At 42.4% G+C, this 16058-nt stretch overlaps 1 protein-coding gene across 5 annotated transcripts in view; it reads right to left on the bottom strand.

Annotated features, from left to right (window-relative positions):
* The window catches only part of cc2d2a (coiled-coil and C2 domain containing 2A), a 204254-nt gene that overhangs the window by 95036 nt on the left and 93160 nt on the right, over positions 1 to 16058 (bottom strand). For all 5 annotated transcript variants that reach the window (XM_072556139.1, XM_072556318.1, XM_072556227.1 and 2 more), the window contains 2 exons: positions 13775 to 13984; positions 2503 to 2603 (listed from right to left, as the gene is read on the bottom strand). In XM_072556139.1, the coding sequence (XP_072412240.1) occupies positions 2503 to 2603; positions 13775 to 13984 (311 nt within the window). The remainder of the gene's footprint in view (positions 1 to 2502; positions 2604 to 13774; positions 13985 to 16058) is intronic.

Here is a 16058-nt window from a genome sequence, read left to right as displayed (position 1 = left end):
AAACCAAACACGGTTATTGTACATAGCACCACCAAGTGGATGATACCAACCAGAATGAGCCATGTCATTTGATATGGGAAGCTGGAATCACACTGTGCAAGAACAAATATCTGGTGGCATCTATCTGTCTCAGGAAATGCTGTACCTCATTCAGCTGAGCTGTATGTTTTTTCTGAACTGAACATTGTTCTGGTTGTAGAGAATGATTCATGAATGGTAATTAGTTCCAAATCTGGCACCAATGACCAATGATGTTTAAGGTTACTGATGTTTTTTTTTCCTGCATCTGGTCATTAATTTTAGATGAAGCTGTTTCACCTGACCCATATCATAGCTTGGAAAAATTGAGCCATTACTTCTACATGTGCCACAGCACAAGCTCTGCTGACCTGGTGCTGCACTTCACTGCAGTAACTTCACAATGTTGCTCATTTCCAATCCTACTCATTACTGATTTAATGCTCTGCTAGAATGAGCAACAAGTCAACAGCTTGCACAAAGAAAAGTTATGGGGAAAGGAATCTCCCCACCCAGCTCCTGCCCTTTTAGTTAAAAGTAACTTTCACATAGATATAAATTCTGAAGAGTTGGAAATGTCAGACCTCGAAAAATATAATGGTAAATGACAATACACGTTGCAACAAGTGAAGGCTGTGTATCAATACAGGATGTGCGTTGTCAAGAGTAAAGGTCAGATCAGATACAAAGGGTCTAATTTCCTTCTTTTAACACAATTCTAACATCTGCTTTATGCTCATATTGACATTTTATTGTTATGACTAGTGAATAAGAATACTCTTCAGATCTATATATGTCATTAAAATCGACAGAATATGAGAATCAAAATCAGAAATTGCTGGAAAGACTCAGCAGGTCTGGCAGCATCTGTGGAGAGAGCAAAGTTAACATTTGGAGTCCAGTGACACTTCTTCAGAACTTAAAAGAATGAGACCATATGAGAATGATGACTTATTAGAACATAGAACAGGCCCTTCGGCTCATAATGTATTGCAGAGGATCATTCCTAATCGAAAATAAAATAATCTAACCTACGCACCCCTCAATTCACTGCTGTCCATGTGCATGTCCAGCAGTCGCTTAAATGTCCCTAGTGGCTTTGTTTCCACCACCACCACATTCCATGCATTCACAACTCTCAACGTAAAGAACCTACCTCTGACATCTCCTCGAAACCTTCCTCCTAATATCTTAAACTATGATCCCTCATGCCAGTCAATCCTGCTCTGGGGAAAAGTCTCTGGCTATTGACTCTATCCATGCCTCTCATTACCTTGAATACCTTGATCAGGTCAACTTTCTTCCTCCTGCCCTCCAGCGAGAAAATTCCAAACATAGTCAATCTCTTTTCATAAGACAAGTCTTCAAGCCCAGGCAGCATCCTGGTAAACCTTCTTTGCAACCTCGCCAAAACCTTTGTATCTTTCCGACAATAGGGCGACCAGAACTGGACACAATATTCCAAGTGTGGTCTCATCAGGGTCTTGTAGAGCTGCAGCAAAACCTCGTGTCTCTTAAACTCGATGCTCCTGTTAATGAAGGCCAAAACACCATATGTTTTCTTCACAACCCTATCCACTTGGGTGGCAACTTTTAAGATCTATGCGTGTGAACACCAAGATCCCTCTGTTCCTCCACACTACCAAGAATCCTGTCTTTAATTCTATATTCAGTATTCAAGTTCAACCTTCCAAAATGCATCACTTCGTATTTATTCAGGTTGAACGCCATCTGCCATTTCTCAGCCCAGCTCTGCATCCTGTCTATGTTGTGCTGCAGGCTGCAATAGCCCTCCGTACTATCAACTGCACCTCCAACCTTTGTGTCGTCGGCAAATTTACTAACCCACCCCTCAACCTTCTCACCCAAGTCGTTTATAAAAAATACAAAGAGCAGAAGACCAAGAACAGAGCCCTGCGGGACACCACTCACCACTGACCTCCAGGCAGAATACTTTCCAACTACAACCACTTTCTGCCTTCTGTCAGCCAACCAATTCTGAATCCAGATAGCCAAATCTCCCTGTATCCCATACCTCATGACTTTACAAATGAACCTACTATGTGGAACCTTATCAAATGCCTTGCTGAAGTCCATATACACCATATCCACTGCTCAACCTTCGTCGACCTATCTCGTCTCCTCCTCAAAGAACTCAATAAGATTTGTGAGGCATGGCCTGCCGCTCACAAAGCCATGCTGACTGCCTTTAATCATGCTATGCATTTCCAAATAGTCATAAATCCTATCCCTCAGAATTATTTCCAAAACCTTGCTGACCACAGACGCAAGACTGACTGGTCTGTAATGGCCAGGGATTTCTCATTTGCCCTTCTTGAAAAGAGGAACAACATTCGCTTCCCTCCAATTCTCCTGTACGACTCCCGTGAAGAGTGAGGAAGCAAAGATCTTCGCCAGACAGTGAGTCTGGCGTTATTAGTGAGTTAAAATTGATTAACTTTGAGCACTATCACATTTGCCTACCTGATCTCAGATTTATATTCCACAAGTCTTCGCTGTGTCACTGAGATGTGCACATGATGATAATCAGTAATGCTCTTCACTGCATTCCTTAGAGCACACAGCTGAAAACAGAAACCATTACAGAGTAGTCACTTGAAGAAACATTTAACACCAGTTTGACACTCCAATAACAAGAAACTAATAAAAATGAAATGAAATGAGAAACCTGTATTTTATCTTTCCTGCAACTGATAAGTCACAGACTTCCTATAAGTGACTGTCACCTTGTATCTCTTAACAACCAGCAAAAGCATCTGGAGAAAGATGACTGAAGCAATGTGCTGGCCAGTAGAAGTCATAAATCAGCAACAGAACCTGGGAAAAAAAGACTAATGATCTGTCTTTCTGTTTGTCTGCCTGCGTGGAAGGGGGCATTCATAAGGGGAATTAGAATTTCAATTAGTATTGTCATATGCCAATAGTTTAGAATGGTTTACCTATAGCGGACATCGAATTACTTGTAATAAACAGTAATTCCTGTTCAGCATAAGAGAGAGATGACCTACGATCAGGATGCAGAAGTGATTTGGGTAAAGATGAGAAATTATAAAGTCAAGAAGACATTCGTGGAAAAAAGTCCAGACCGCCTAAAGTGGCAACATGGAATGATGGAGAATAAAGAAATAAATAATGGAAACCTTTCAGCAATAACCATGGGCGACTTTAATCTTCATAAAAATGAAAACAAAATCAGATGGACAAAGGTAACCTAGAAGAGTTCACAGCAAGTTTTTGGAGAGTGTCTGAGAACGGTGTGTTCTGGAGCAAGTCAGTGAGCAGACTATATTAGAACATGTTTTATTTAATTATGTAGGATTAATAAATTGTTTCATAGTGAAAGCACCTTTAAGTAGCAACCATTTGATTAAATATTACATTCAGTTTGAGTGGAGAGGAGTGAATCCAAGACTAGTATTACAAATTTTAAATAGGATAATTATGAGGGCATAAAAGCAGAGCTGGCTAAAGTGAATCGGCAAATTGGGAATCTTAGGTAAATAGAAATGAAGCAACTGGCATTTAAGACAATATTTCAGAATACACAGAATAGGTAAATTCCAAAGGGAAAGAAAAAAATTCAACCTGCCATCCACATTACAAAATAAAACAAAAAAAAGTGTAGCTGCTGGAATCAGAAACAAAAACATCTGCAGGAAGAAGGCAGAGTTAACATCTCAAGTCCTGTAACTTTTGTTCTGATGCACAGTCACTGGATTCAAAATGCTAACTCTGCTTTCTTCTTTCATTTGCTGCCAGATCTGCTGAGTTACACTGGAAATTTCTGCTTTTGTTGCAAACCCCCCCATCCACAAATAATTTAATAAGTTAAAGATATTATCAAACTTAAAGATGGTAAATCAGAAGATTGGACAGAGTATAAAAAAACTGTAAAGAATAAAATAATGGAAAAATTGGAGTATGACAGCTAGCTCGAAATATAAAATCAGATTATCAGAGTTTCTATAGATGTTTGCAGTTAACAAGGTGAGCACTGGTCCTGTACGAAGTGAGTCTGTTGAATTAATAATGAAAAATAGGGAGATGGCAGTAGAAATCAACATACATTTAGCATAAGTCTTCACTCTATGGAATATAAGTAATAACAAAGAAATAATTGTAATCAGGAAATGGAAAGGAGAAAGAAACTCAAAAACATTACCAAGGAAATGGTACCAAGCAAACTGCTGTGACCTGTGAGCAAACAGCTGGTCTTGATGAACTTGAATCCAGCATTTTAAAAGAAGTACCTAGTGAGATAGCTAATGCACTCGATTTAATTTTCCGAAATAACATAGATTTGGGCAAAATTCATTAAATTAGAAAGAAGTGTATGTAACTCCTTTATTTAAAAAGAGTGGGAAAGTGGATAATTAAAGACTAATTAGATGAACATCTATCATAGGGAAGATGTTAGAAGCTGTTATTAATTGCATTGTAGAAAGGCAGTTAGAAAAGTTCAAGGTAAGCAAGCAGGATCAACAACGTTAATGAAAGCAAAATAAAATTTATTAGAGTTCTTGCAAGAAAATAACATGTCCTGTGGATGAAAAGGAACCAGTCTATGTATTGTACTCAGATTTCCAGAAGGCTCCACAGCAAACATTACTGGGGTATAAGGGGGTAGATCATAGAACATAGAACATAGAACAATACAGCACAGAACAGGCCCTTTGGCCCACGATGTTGTGCCGAACTTCTAACCTAGATTAAGCACCCATCCATGTACCTATCCAAATGCCGCTTAAAGGTCGCCAATGAATCTGACTCTACCACTCCCACGGGCAGCGTATTCCATGCCCCCACCACTCTCTGGGTAAAGAACCCACCCCTGGCATCTCCCCTATACCTTCCACCCTTCACCTTAAATTTATGTCCTCTTGTAACACTCTGTTGTACCCGGGTAAAAAGTTTCTGACTGTCTACTCTATCTATTCCTCTGATCATCTTATAAACCTCTATCAAGTCACCCCTCATCCTTCGCCGTTCCAACGAGAAAAGGCCGAGAACTCTCAACCTATCCTCGTACGACCTACTCTCCATTCCAGGCAACATCCTGGTAAATCTTCTCTGCACCCTCTCTAAAGCTTCCATATCTTTCCTAAAGTGAGGCGACCAGAACTGCACACAGTACTCCAACTGTGGCCTAACCAAAGTCCTGTACAGCTGCAACATCACTTCACGACTCTTGAATTCAATCCCTCTGCTAATGAACGATGATACTCCATAGGCCTTCTTACAAACTCTATCCACCTGAGTGGCAACCTTCAAAGATCTATGTACATAGACGCCAAGATCCCTCTGTTCCTCCACCTAAGAACCCTACCATTAACCCTGTATTCTGCATTCTTATTTGTTCTTCCAAAATGGACAACCTCACACTTGGCAGGGTTGAACTCCATCTGCCACTCCTCAGCCCAGCTCTGCATCATATCTAAGTCCCTTTGCAAACGACAAATGCCCTCCTCACTGTCCACAACTCCACCTATCTTCGTATCATCTGCAAATTTACTGACCCACCCTTCGACTCCCTCATCTAAGTCATTTATAAAAATTACAAACAGCAGAGGACCCAGAACTGATCCCTGCGGAACTCCACTTGTAACTGGGCTCCAGGCTGAATATTTACCATCTACCACTACTCTCTGCCTTCGACCGGTTAGCCAGTTTTCTATCCAACTGGCCAAATTTCCCTCTATCCCATGCCTCCTGACTTTCCGCATAAGCCTACCATGGGGAACCTTATCAAATGCCTTACTAAAATCCACGTACACTACATCCACTGCTCTACCCTCATCCACATGCTTGGTCACCTCCTCGAAGAATTCAATAAGACTTGTAAGGCAAGACCTACCCTTCACAAATCCGTGCTGGCTGTCCCTAATCAAGCAGTGTCTTTCCAGATACTCATAAATCCTATCCCTCAGTACCCTTTCCATTACTTTGCCTACCACAGAAGTAAGACTAACTGGCCTGTAATTCCCGGGGTTATCCCTATTCCCTTTTTTGAACAGGGGCACAACATTCGCTACTCTCCAGTCCCCTGGTACCACCCCCGTTGCCAGTGAAGACGAGAAGATCATTGCCAACGGTACTGCAATTTCCTCTCTTGCTTCCCACATAATCCTAGGATATATCCCGTCAGGCCCGGGGGACTTGTCTATCCTCAAGTTGTTCAAAATGTCCAACACATCTTCCTTCCTAACAGGTATCTCTTATAGCTTAACAGTCCGTTTCACACTCTCCTCTTCAACAATACGGTCCCTCTCGTTCGTAAATACTGAAGAGAAGTACTTGTTCAAGACCTCTCCTATCTCTTCTGACTCAATACACAGTCTCCCACTACTGTCCTTGATCGGACCTACCCTCGTTCTCGTCATTCTCAGGTTTCTCACATACGCATAAAATGCCTTGGGGTTATCCTTGATCCTATCCGCCAAGGATTTTTCATGCCCTCTCTTAGCTCTCCTAATCCCTTTCTTCAGGTCCCTTCTGGCTATCCTGTATCCCTCCACTGCTCTGTCTGAACCCTGTTTCCTCAACCTTATGTAAGCCTCCTTCTTCCTCTTTACTAGACATTCAATCACCCTCGTCAACCAAGGCTCCCTCACACGACCATTTCTTTCCTGCCTGATAGGTACATACATATCAAGGACACGTCGTATCTGCTCCTTGAAAAAGTTCACATTTCCACCACATCCTTCCCTGACAGCCTATGCTCCCAACGTATGCTCCTCAAATCCTGTCTTACAGCATCGTAATTTCCCTTCCCCCAATTGTAAAATCTACCTTGTTGTGCGCACCTATCTCTCTCCATAACCAAGGTGAAAGTCACAGAATTGTGGTCACCATCACCAAAATGTTCACCCACTAACAAGCCCACCACTTGTCCCGGTTCATTATCGAGTACCAAATCCAATATGGCCTCCCCTCTGGTTGGACAATCTACATACTGCGTTAGAAAAGCTTCCTGGACACACTGCACAAACACCGCCCCATCCAATCTACTTGATCTAAAGAGCTTCCAATCAATATTTGGGAAGTTGAAGTCGCCCATGACTACGACCCTGTGGCTTCTGCACCTTTCCAAAATCTGTTTCCCAATCTGTTTCTCCACATCTCTGCTGCTATTGGGGGGCCTATAGTAAACACCCAACAAGGTGACTGCTTCTTTCCTATTTCTGACTTCAGCCCATACTACCTCCAGAGGCAGATCCCCCTCAAACTTCCTTTCTGCAGCCGTTATACCATTTCTAATTAGCAATGCCACCTCCCCTCCTTTTTTACCACCCTCCCTAATCTTACTGAAACATCTGTAACCAGGAACCTCCAGCAGCCATTCCTGTCCCTCATCTATCCACGTTTCCGTGATGGCCACAACATCGTAGTCCCAGGTACCGATCCACGCCTTAAGTTCACCCACCTTATTTCTGATACTCCTTGCGTTGAAGTATACGCACTTGAGCCCATCTCTGTGTCCGCAAGTAGTCCCTGTCAGTGCTACCTTCTCCACAGCCTCCCTACAGTCTTGGGCATCCTGACACACAGCTAGCTTACTTGCTGGACTACAAGTCCGGATCCCATCCCCCTGCCAAATTAGTTTAAACCCCCCCGAAGAGTGCTAGCAAACCTACCCCCCAGGATATTGGTGCTCTTCTGGTTCAGGTGCAACCCGTCCTGTTTGTACAGGTCCCACCTTCCCCAGAATGCAGTCCAATTGTCCAAATATCTGAAGCCCTCCCTCCTACACCATCCTTGCAGCCACGTGTTCAACTGCACTCTCTCCCTATTCTTTGCCTCACTGTCACGTGGCACCGGCAACAACCCAGAGATGACGACTCTGTCTGTCCTAGCTTTTAGCTTCCAGCCTATCTCCCTGAGCTCTTGAATGACCTCCCCACCCCTCTTCCTACCTATGTCGTTGGTGCCAATGTGTACCACGACTTCTGGCTGCACACCCTCCCCCTTTAGGATTCTGAAGACACGGTCCGAGACGTCTCGGACCCTAGCATCCGGGAGGCAACAAACCATCCGAGAGTCTCGCCCATGTCCACAGAACCGCCTGTCCGTCCCTCTAACTAGAGAGTCCCCTATAACTAGCGCTCTCCTCCTCTCCCCCTTTCTCTTCTGAGAAAGGGGGACCATGCTGGCATGGTTAGAATACAATAAGCACAAGTAGAGAATTTAATTAATGACAAGAAAGGTACATTTACTAAACTTACTGATGACATAAAAATAGGTAGGGCATTAGAAGATCTCCCTGCTGACTTCATCTGAGGGAAGTGCACCCAACTCCAGCTCCTTAAGAACCGTGTAAGAGAACTGGAGCTGGAGATGGATGAACTTCAGATCATTCAGAAGGTGGAGGGGCTTATTGAGAGGAGTTACAGGGAGGCAGATGGGTTACCATCAGGGGTAGGAAAGGGAACCGGCAGGCAGTGTAGGGATCTCCTGTGGTGGTTCCCTTCAACAACAAGTAGTCTTGGATACTGTTGGGGGGGAATGACTTACCAGGGGTAAGCAATGGGGCAGATGTCTCTGGCATAGACTCTGTGCCTGTTGTTCAGAAGGGAAAGGGGAAGAAGAGCAGAGCTTTAGTCATTAGGGACTCCATGGTTAGGGGTACAGATAAGTGATTTTGTGGAAACAAGAGAGACTCATGGTTGGTGTGTTGCCTCTCAGGTGCCAGGGTTCGTGATGTCTTTGGTCGTGTTTTTGGGATCCTTGAGGGGGAGGAGCCCCAAGTCCTGGTTCACATAGGCACCAATGACATAAGTAGGAAGAAAGGTGGGGATCTAAGGCAGAAATTCAGGGAGCTAGGGTGGAAGCTTAGAGCTAGAACAAACAGAGTTGTTATTTCTGGTTTGTTGCCTGTGCCACATGCTAGTGAAGCGAGGACAGGGAAAGAGGGGAGCTGAACATGTGCTTACAGAGATGGTGCAGGAGGGAGGGTTTTGGATTCTTGGATAATTGGAGCTCTTTCAGGGGAAAGTGGGACCACTACAAACAGGATGGTCTTCATCTGAACCAGAGGGGTACCAATATCCTGGGGGGGAGATTTGCTACAGGAGTGTCCAGGAGGTTCAGGGTAGTAAGGTCAGGGATAGGTTTACAAGGTCGCGAAAGGGCACCGGCAATCAGGATGTTGGTTTGAAATGTGTGTACTTCAATGCCAGGAGCATCTGGAATAAGGTGGGTGAACTTGCTGCATGGGTTGGTACCTGGGATTTCGATGTTGTAGCCATTTCAGAGACATGGCTAGGGGAGGAACAGGAATGGTTGCTGCAGGTTCCGGGATTTAGATGTTTCAATAAGAACAGAGAAGATGGTAAAAGGGAAGGATGGGTGTGGCATTGTTAATCAAGGGTAGTGTTGCAGCAGCTGAGATAACATGAGAGGACTCATCCACTAAGGTAGTTCAGGCTGAAATCAGAAACAGGAAAGGAGAGGTCACCCTGTTGGGAGTTTTCTATAGGCCTCTGAATTGTTCCAAGGATGTAGAGGAAAGGATAGCAAAGATGATTCTCGATAGGAGCGAGTAACAGGATCATTATTATGGGGGACTTTAACTTCCCCAATATTGACTGAGAATACTATAGTTCAAGTATAGTATGGATGGGTCAGTTTTTGTTTAATGTGTGCAGCAGGGTTTACTGACACAGTATGTAGACAGGCCAACAAGAGGCGATGCTATATTGGATTTGGTACTGGGGAATGAACCCACCCAGGTGTTAGATTTGGAGGTAGGTGAGCACTTTGGCAATAGTAACCACAATTCGGTTATGTTTACAATAGCAATGGGCAGGGTTAGGTATATACCGCAAGGAAAAAGGTATAACTGTGGGAAAGACAATTATTATGCAATTAGGCAAGATTTAGGATGCATGGGATGGGAAAGGAAACTGCAGGGGATGGACACACTTAAAATGTGGAGCTAATTCAAGAAACAATTACTGCGCGTCCTTGATAAGTCTATATCAATGAGGCAGCAAGGTAGTAGTCAAGAGAGGAAGCAATGATTTACTAAAGACGTTGAAGCTCTTGTCAAGACAAAGAAGATGGCTTAGTAAGGATGAGGTGTGCGGGCTCAGTTAGGGGAATTGAGAGTTATAAGTTAGTTATAAGATCTAAAGAGAGGGCTATGGAGAGCCAGGAAGGGACATGAGAAGTTGTTTGTGGATATGATCAAGGAAACCCTAAGGCCTTCTATAGGTATATCAGGAATAAAAGAATGACTAGAATAAGATTAGGGCCAATCAAAGACAGTAGTGGAAAGTTGTGTGCGGAATTTGAGGACATGGGGAGGCGCTTCATGAATACTTTTCATCAGTATTCACATTGGAAAAGGGCAATGTTAGTGAGAATACAGAGATACAGACTACTAAGATTAGATGGGATTACAATTGACAAAGAGGAGGTTTTAGCAATTTTGGAAAATCTGAAAATAGATAAGACCTCTGGGCTGGATAGGATTTATCCTCGGATTCTCTGGGACGCCAGGGAGGAGATTGCAGAATCTTTGGCTTTGATCTTTATGTCATCATTGTTGACAGGAGTAGTGCCAGAAAACTGGAGAATTGCAAATGTTGTTCCCTTGTTGAAGAAGGGGAGTCCGGCCAACCCTGGTAACTATAGGCCAGTGAGCCTTACTTCGGTTGTGGGTAAGGTGTTGGAAAAGGTTTTAAGAGATAGGATCTATAATCGTCCGGAAAGGAATAACTTGATTAGGGACAGTCAACACGGTTTATGAAGGGTAGGGCGTGCCTCACTAACCTTATTGAGTTCTTCGGGAAGGTGACAAAACAGGTAGACGAAGGTAAAGCGGTTGATATGGTGTATGTGGATTTCAGCATGGTGTTTGATAAGGTTCCACACGGTAGGCCATTGCACAAAATACGGAGTTTCGAGATTGAAGGTGATTTAGTGAATTAGATCAGAAATTGGCTAGCTGAAAGAAGACAGAGGATGGTGGTTGATAGGAAATGTTCATCCCAGAGCTCAGTTACCAGTGGTGTGCCACAGGATCTGTTCTGGGTCCACTGCTGTTGGTCATTTTTATAATTGATCTGAATGTGGGCGTAGAAGGATGGGTTAGTAAATTTGCGGATGACACCAAGGTAGGCAGAGTTGTGGATAGTGCCAAAGGATGTTGTGGGTTACAGAGGGACATAGATAAGGTGCAGAGCTGAGCACAGAAGTGGCAAACAGAGTTTAATGCAGAAAAGTGTGAGGTAGTTCACCTCAGAAGAAATAACAGAAAGGCAGTGTACTAGGCTAACGGTAAAATTCTTGGCGGTGTAGATGAACAGAGAGATCTTGGTGTCCAGGTGCATAAATCTTTGAAACTTGCCACCCAAGTTGATAAGGTTGTTAAAAAGGCATATGGTGTGTCGGAATTTATTGGTAAAGGGACTGAGTTTCGGAGCCACGAGGTCATACTTCAGCTATACAAGACACTGGTAAGGTTGCACCTGGAGTACTGTGTACAGTTCTCGTCATCGTATTATAGAAAGAATATGGAAAGGGTTCAAGGAGATTTACTAGGATGTTGCCTGGTATGGAAGGAAGGTCTGATGAGGAAAGGCTGAGGGAACTGAGGCCGTTTTCATTGGAGAGAAGAAGGTTGAGAGGTGACTTAATCAAGACGTATAAGATAATCAGAGGGTTAGATAGGGTGGACAGTGGATGGTGAAGGCTAACACGAGGGGACACAGCTTTAAATTGAGGGGTGCTAACTTTAGGACAGATATCAGGGTAGTTTCTTTACTCAGAAAGTAGTAAGGGCGTGGAACAGCCTGACTGCAACAGTAGTAGACTTGCTGATGTTAAGGGCATTTAAATGGGCATTGGACATGGATAATAATGGAATGGTATAGGTTAGATGGGCATCAGATTAATTTCACAGGCTGGCGCAACATTGAGGGCCGAAGGCCCTGTGCTGTGCTGTAACATTCTATGTTCTATGTTACAAAGGGAAATAGATAGATTATTCATGTGGAGAAAGGTCTACCAAATGGAGTATCATGTAGGAAAATGTGAAACTATCCATTTTGCCAGCAAGAATATAAAGAAGCATATAATCTAAATATTGATTTACTCCAGAGCTCGGAGATCCAGAAGGATCTGGATGTCCTATTGCCTGAATCACATGGAGATGCAGCAAATAATTATGAAATGTAATAGAATGTTGTCATTTGTTGTGACAGAAATTGAATGCAAAGTAAAAAGGTTATGCTTTGGTTATAAAGTACCTTGATCATCCCACATCAGGAGTACTGTGTACTGCATGGATGCTCTTATTTAAGGAATTGATTAAATGAGCTGGAAGTAGTTGAGAGGAAGTTTAACAGACTAATACATGGAAAGGCAGGCTGTCTGATGAGGAAAGGTTGGACAGACTAGTTTTTTATCAACTGAGGTTAGAAAAGTAAGAGATGACTTGACTGAAAGATATAAGGCCCTGATAGATCTTTACATGGTAGATGTGGAAAAAAAATGTTTCCTCTTGTGAGCAAATCTATTAATAGAGGCAATTGTTTAGAATTAAGATGTCATCCATTTAAGACAGAGACAAGGAGACTTTGTTTTCACAGAGGATTGTGTACCTTTGGAATTTTCCTCCCGAAATGGTGGTGGAGGCAGAAGCTTTGGACATTTTAAAGGCAGCAGTGGACAGATTCTCAATAAGCAAGGGTTATTTCTTCTATTGAAGAAATAGAATAATCACATCAGCATGATCTTATTAAATGGTAAAGGTTACTTGAGCAGCTGGGTAATCAAATTTGTATGTTTGCGTGAAACTCACATTGATTGTTGTAAAACCCACTTGTATGACAGCGTCTTGTAGGGAAGGAAATTTGCCATCCTTACATGGTATAGTTTACATGTAACCCCAGACTCTCAGTAAGGTGGTTAACATCCAACTTCCCTTCCAATTGCCTATCGATGTCAGTTCAAAGGCAATTTGGAATGATCAACAAATGCTGGCCTTGCCACCTGCCATGAAGGAATAAAATGTGTTGGCTACCCCCTCCAATTGTATTTTGATTTACTCCCTCCTCTCCTCTTCACTTCACTTTGTCGATCACAAAGGCATTGCCCTTGAAGTGCTTGTCACTGGCCAATCAGGTGTTTTTTGCTTCCTGGTGGTGGAATATGAATAAAGTTTTATACACTTGTTTCTTCATTGTGTCCTACATCCACACGCACACAACAGGGTGCTGGGCAGAAATAAGCACTACTGCTGTTTGGCAGCACTGAGGGATTTAAATAAAGAAAAGAAAAAAAACCAGAAGATTAAGGAAATTTCTCCTTAAGAAAAAGAGAAAAAAATAAAATGGTTGGCCAGTTAAAGGCTCAGCTTCATCTATCAGGGTAATGCTGCATGCTGCAGAAAAGCCACTTGAGGCACTTTGCAAGCCCTGCCTGCAAACCCACTGTCAAATAACAGTACTTTGTGTCCATTATACCAAAAGCAGTGACTGAAAATTCATCATTTGATGAATGAATGCAGTGTTAGAAAAGAAATTGCTTTGTCAATACCATTTGATATTGAGCTATAGTATTGGGTCTTCACTTGCCCTGTTGGAACATCTGAATTGAAGTTATAGTGCTACCTGCAAGTTAGGAAGGACATTTAAAATCGTCAGCTGCGAGGCACTTTCACTTATGGCTCTTACAGCTGACGTGACATTTGAGGTTATAATGGTCACTCGTTCATACCTCAGTCTCATACCTTGTCAGAGTAAAGGCCAGCAAGATTATGTTGCTGTCGACACAGGTACTGATCATACAGCTGGACTAACTTGGCTGCCAACACATGCTCACGGCTAAACATGGGGTGGTGTGTGAATACTATGCCAGAAATATCGATGTCCAGTTGAAAACGTCCCTGTAGTTCCATTGAACCAGCAATGTATCGATTATCATCAATGGACTTCTCAGCCTGCAATTACAACACAAACAGAACTTGTAAAAATTAGGGAGTCTGCCACAAATATACAAACTCACACTCCCAGAAATTATAACAGTCAGATTGCACTTTAAGCTGAAGTGTTTTAGCTGCATCACTGTTAATTCGTGCAATTAAATGACCGCTCAGTTATTGCTGACAGGAAATGAGGTGACCCAAAAATAGTTTATTTATTCAATTCCATTCGCAGGGACTTGTAAAGATCTGAACAAAGTATGATTAACAAAACTGAGGGCACAACAAATTAGCGCTGACTTTACAATACAAGTAACTAAATGGACGGGAGAGAAAATTGGATGGGACACAAAATAGATAAAAGGGTATGTTCTCTTGTTCCTGGAATATGGTAATTGATGGACTGAAGTCTCAGCTTTTCACCAAATCTATATTAATGACTTTTATTAATCATCTGGGCAGTAAATGGCAGCCTTGCCAGCAACTCTCATATCATATGACTGCCTTTCCACATTACCATTTTTCAGAGAGAAAGTGCACACCAACAAAATTGTCAAAGCAAATTTAACAGTTTCCTTGATGGTTTTACGGATCAATTCACTATTTAATGTGACTTTAAGCCGTATCAGCTAATTCAGACAAGCGAGTTCACTGCAACAAGAGGAACAGAATGGCGAGACTACAATCAACACCCGCGTACCTTAGTGAATGAAGGAGGTATGAGGAAATACCAGTCCGTATTCTTCGTTTTAATTGTGATCTTTGGGCCATCGGAAAATATGTTTCAGCAGATGGTGACAGGATAAGGGGTCAAATGTCTCCATTTCCACACTCTGCTATAACACTCAAAGCCTAGGCTCAGATGTGAAAAATAATAATTTTGCTGGCACCACAGAAGGCTTCTGGCATTGGTACACTCTACCCCAACAAACATGCATATATAAAAGTGGGAAAGGAGGGGAACTTTCCTTTGCAACAACACAATGTTAATAGTGCAAAACAAACATTTTCTGACTGAATGTGAGGAAGCACTGATTTATAGTAATTAGCAAAAGAAGCGATAGTCACAGAAAGAGAAACATTTCATGCATGAGTGGTTAAGATCTAGGGCATGCTGCCAGACATGTGGTTGAGGCAGACTCAGTCAGGATATTATCGTAAAAGGAAGACTGAGCAGTGCTATAGGGAGTAGCCAAGGGAATGTCTCTGCTGAATTGCTCTTTAGGTCAGCTGATGCAGGCATGATGACTTGAATGGCCTTCTTCACTGCTTGAATAATTCTGCACACTTGTGATTCATAAATAAAGAAGACTAGAGGCCAGGAACAATTTGGGAACTGAAAATTCGAGGGACAAGGAGAGAAGATTCATGTTAACATTGAAGTGACTATTATGATTCCTGAGCTTGTGGGTAAGCTAAGCTATCTTTGAACTGGCTGACCAAGCAGACTCCACTTTCAGGCAGAGATGTCAATTGTCCAATGAAGTACAAAGAACCATAACGCTCCACCTGAAAGTTATCTAATCCTGGAACAGCTGACTTATTATGACTTTTGACCAAATCCAAGAATTATTGACTCAGGCATTACGCTGTGCACACAAATTTATATAATATATATACACATTAAAAAAATACATAAACATGGAGTTTAATACCAGAAACTCAATGCATACGTAGCATTGGAAGACAATAGTCCACAGCTTCCACATTCGCACAGTGAACTGTAACCTTGCAAGAATATGACCAGTGATATGAAAGGGAGCATTTTCTTTGGGATGGATGCTGTAATGGTGGCTTACAAGGAGAATTCTACTTGCCCAAAGTAGCATGGAAAAGGGGCTTTTTCAACCAAAAACATTTGAAAATCAATGTCTTAGTCAACTCCACTCAGCATTGCTGCTTAATCACAAAACAGATATAACAGTTGCTTATGAATAATATGATAACTTTGTTGGGAAACTGAGAAAACCTCCAGAGATACAATGTGAGCATTCATTCTGAACAATTTGTGTCGCTTCTCTGGGAGTTCTGCCAATTTCCGGCCAAAGTTATGGCAAGAGACCTGACAAACTTTAGTGTAAATTCATTGCCA

The sequence above is a fragment of the Chiloscyllium punctatum genome, chromosome 1, assembly GCF_047496795.1.
Source record: "Chiloscyllium punctatum isolate Juve2018m chromosome 1, sChiPun1.3, whole genome shotgun sequence".
Lineage (NCBI taxonomy): Eukaryota > Metazoa > Chordata > Chondrichthyes > Orectolobiformes > Hemiscylliidae > Chiloscyllium > Chiloscyllium punctatum.
The sequence above is the reverse complement of the archived record's forward strand: the minus strand, read 5'-3'. Positions and strand labels throughout refer to the sequence as shown.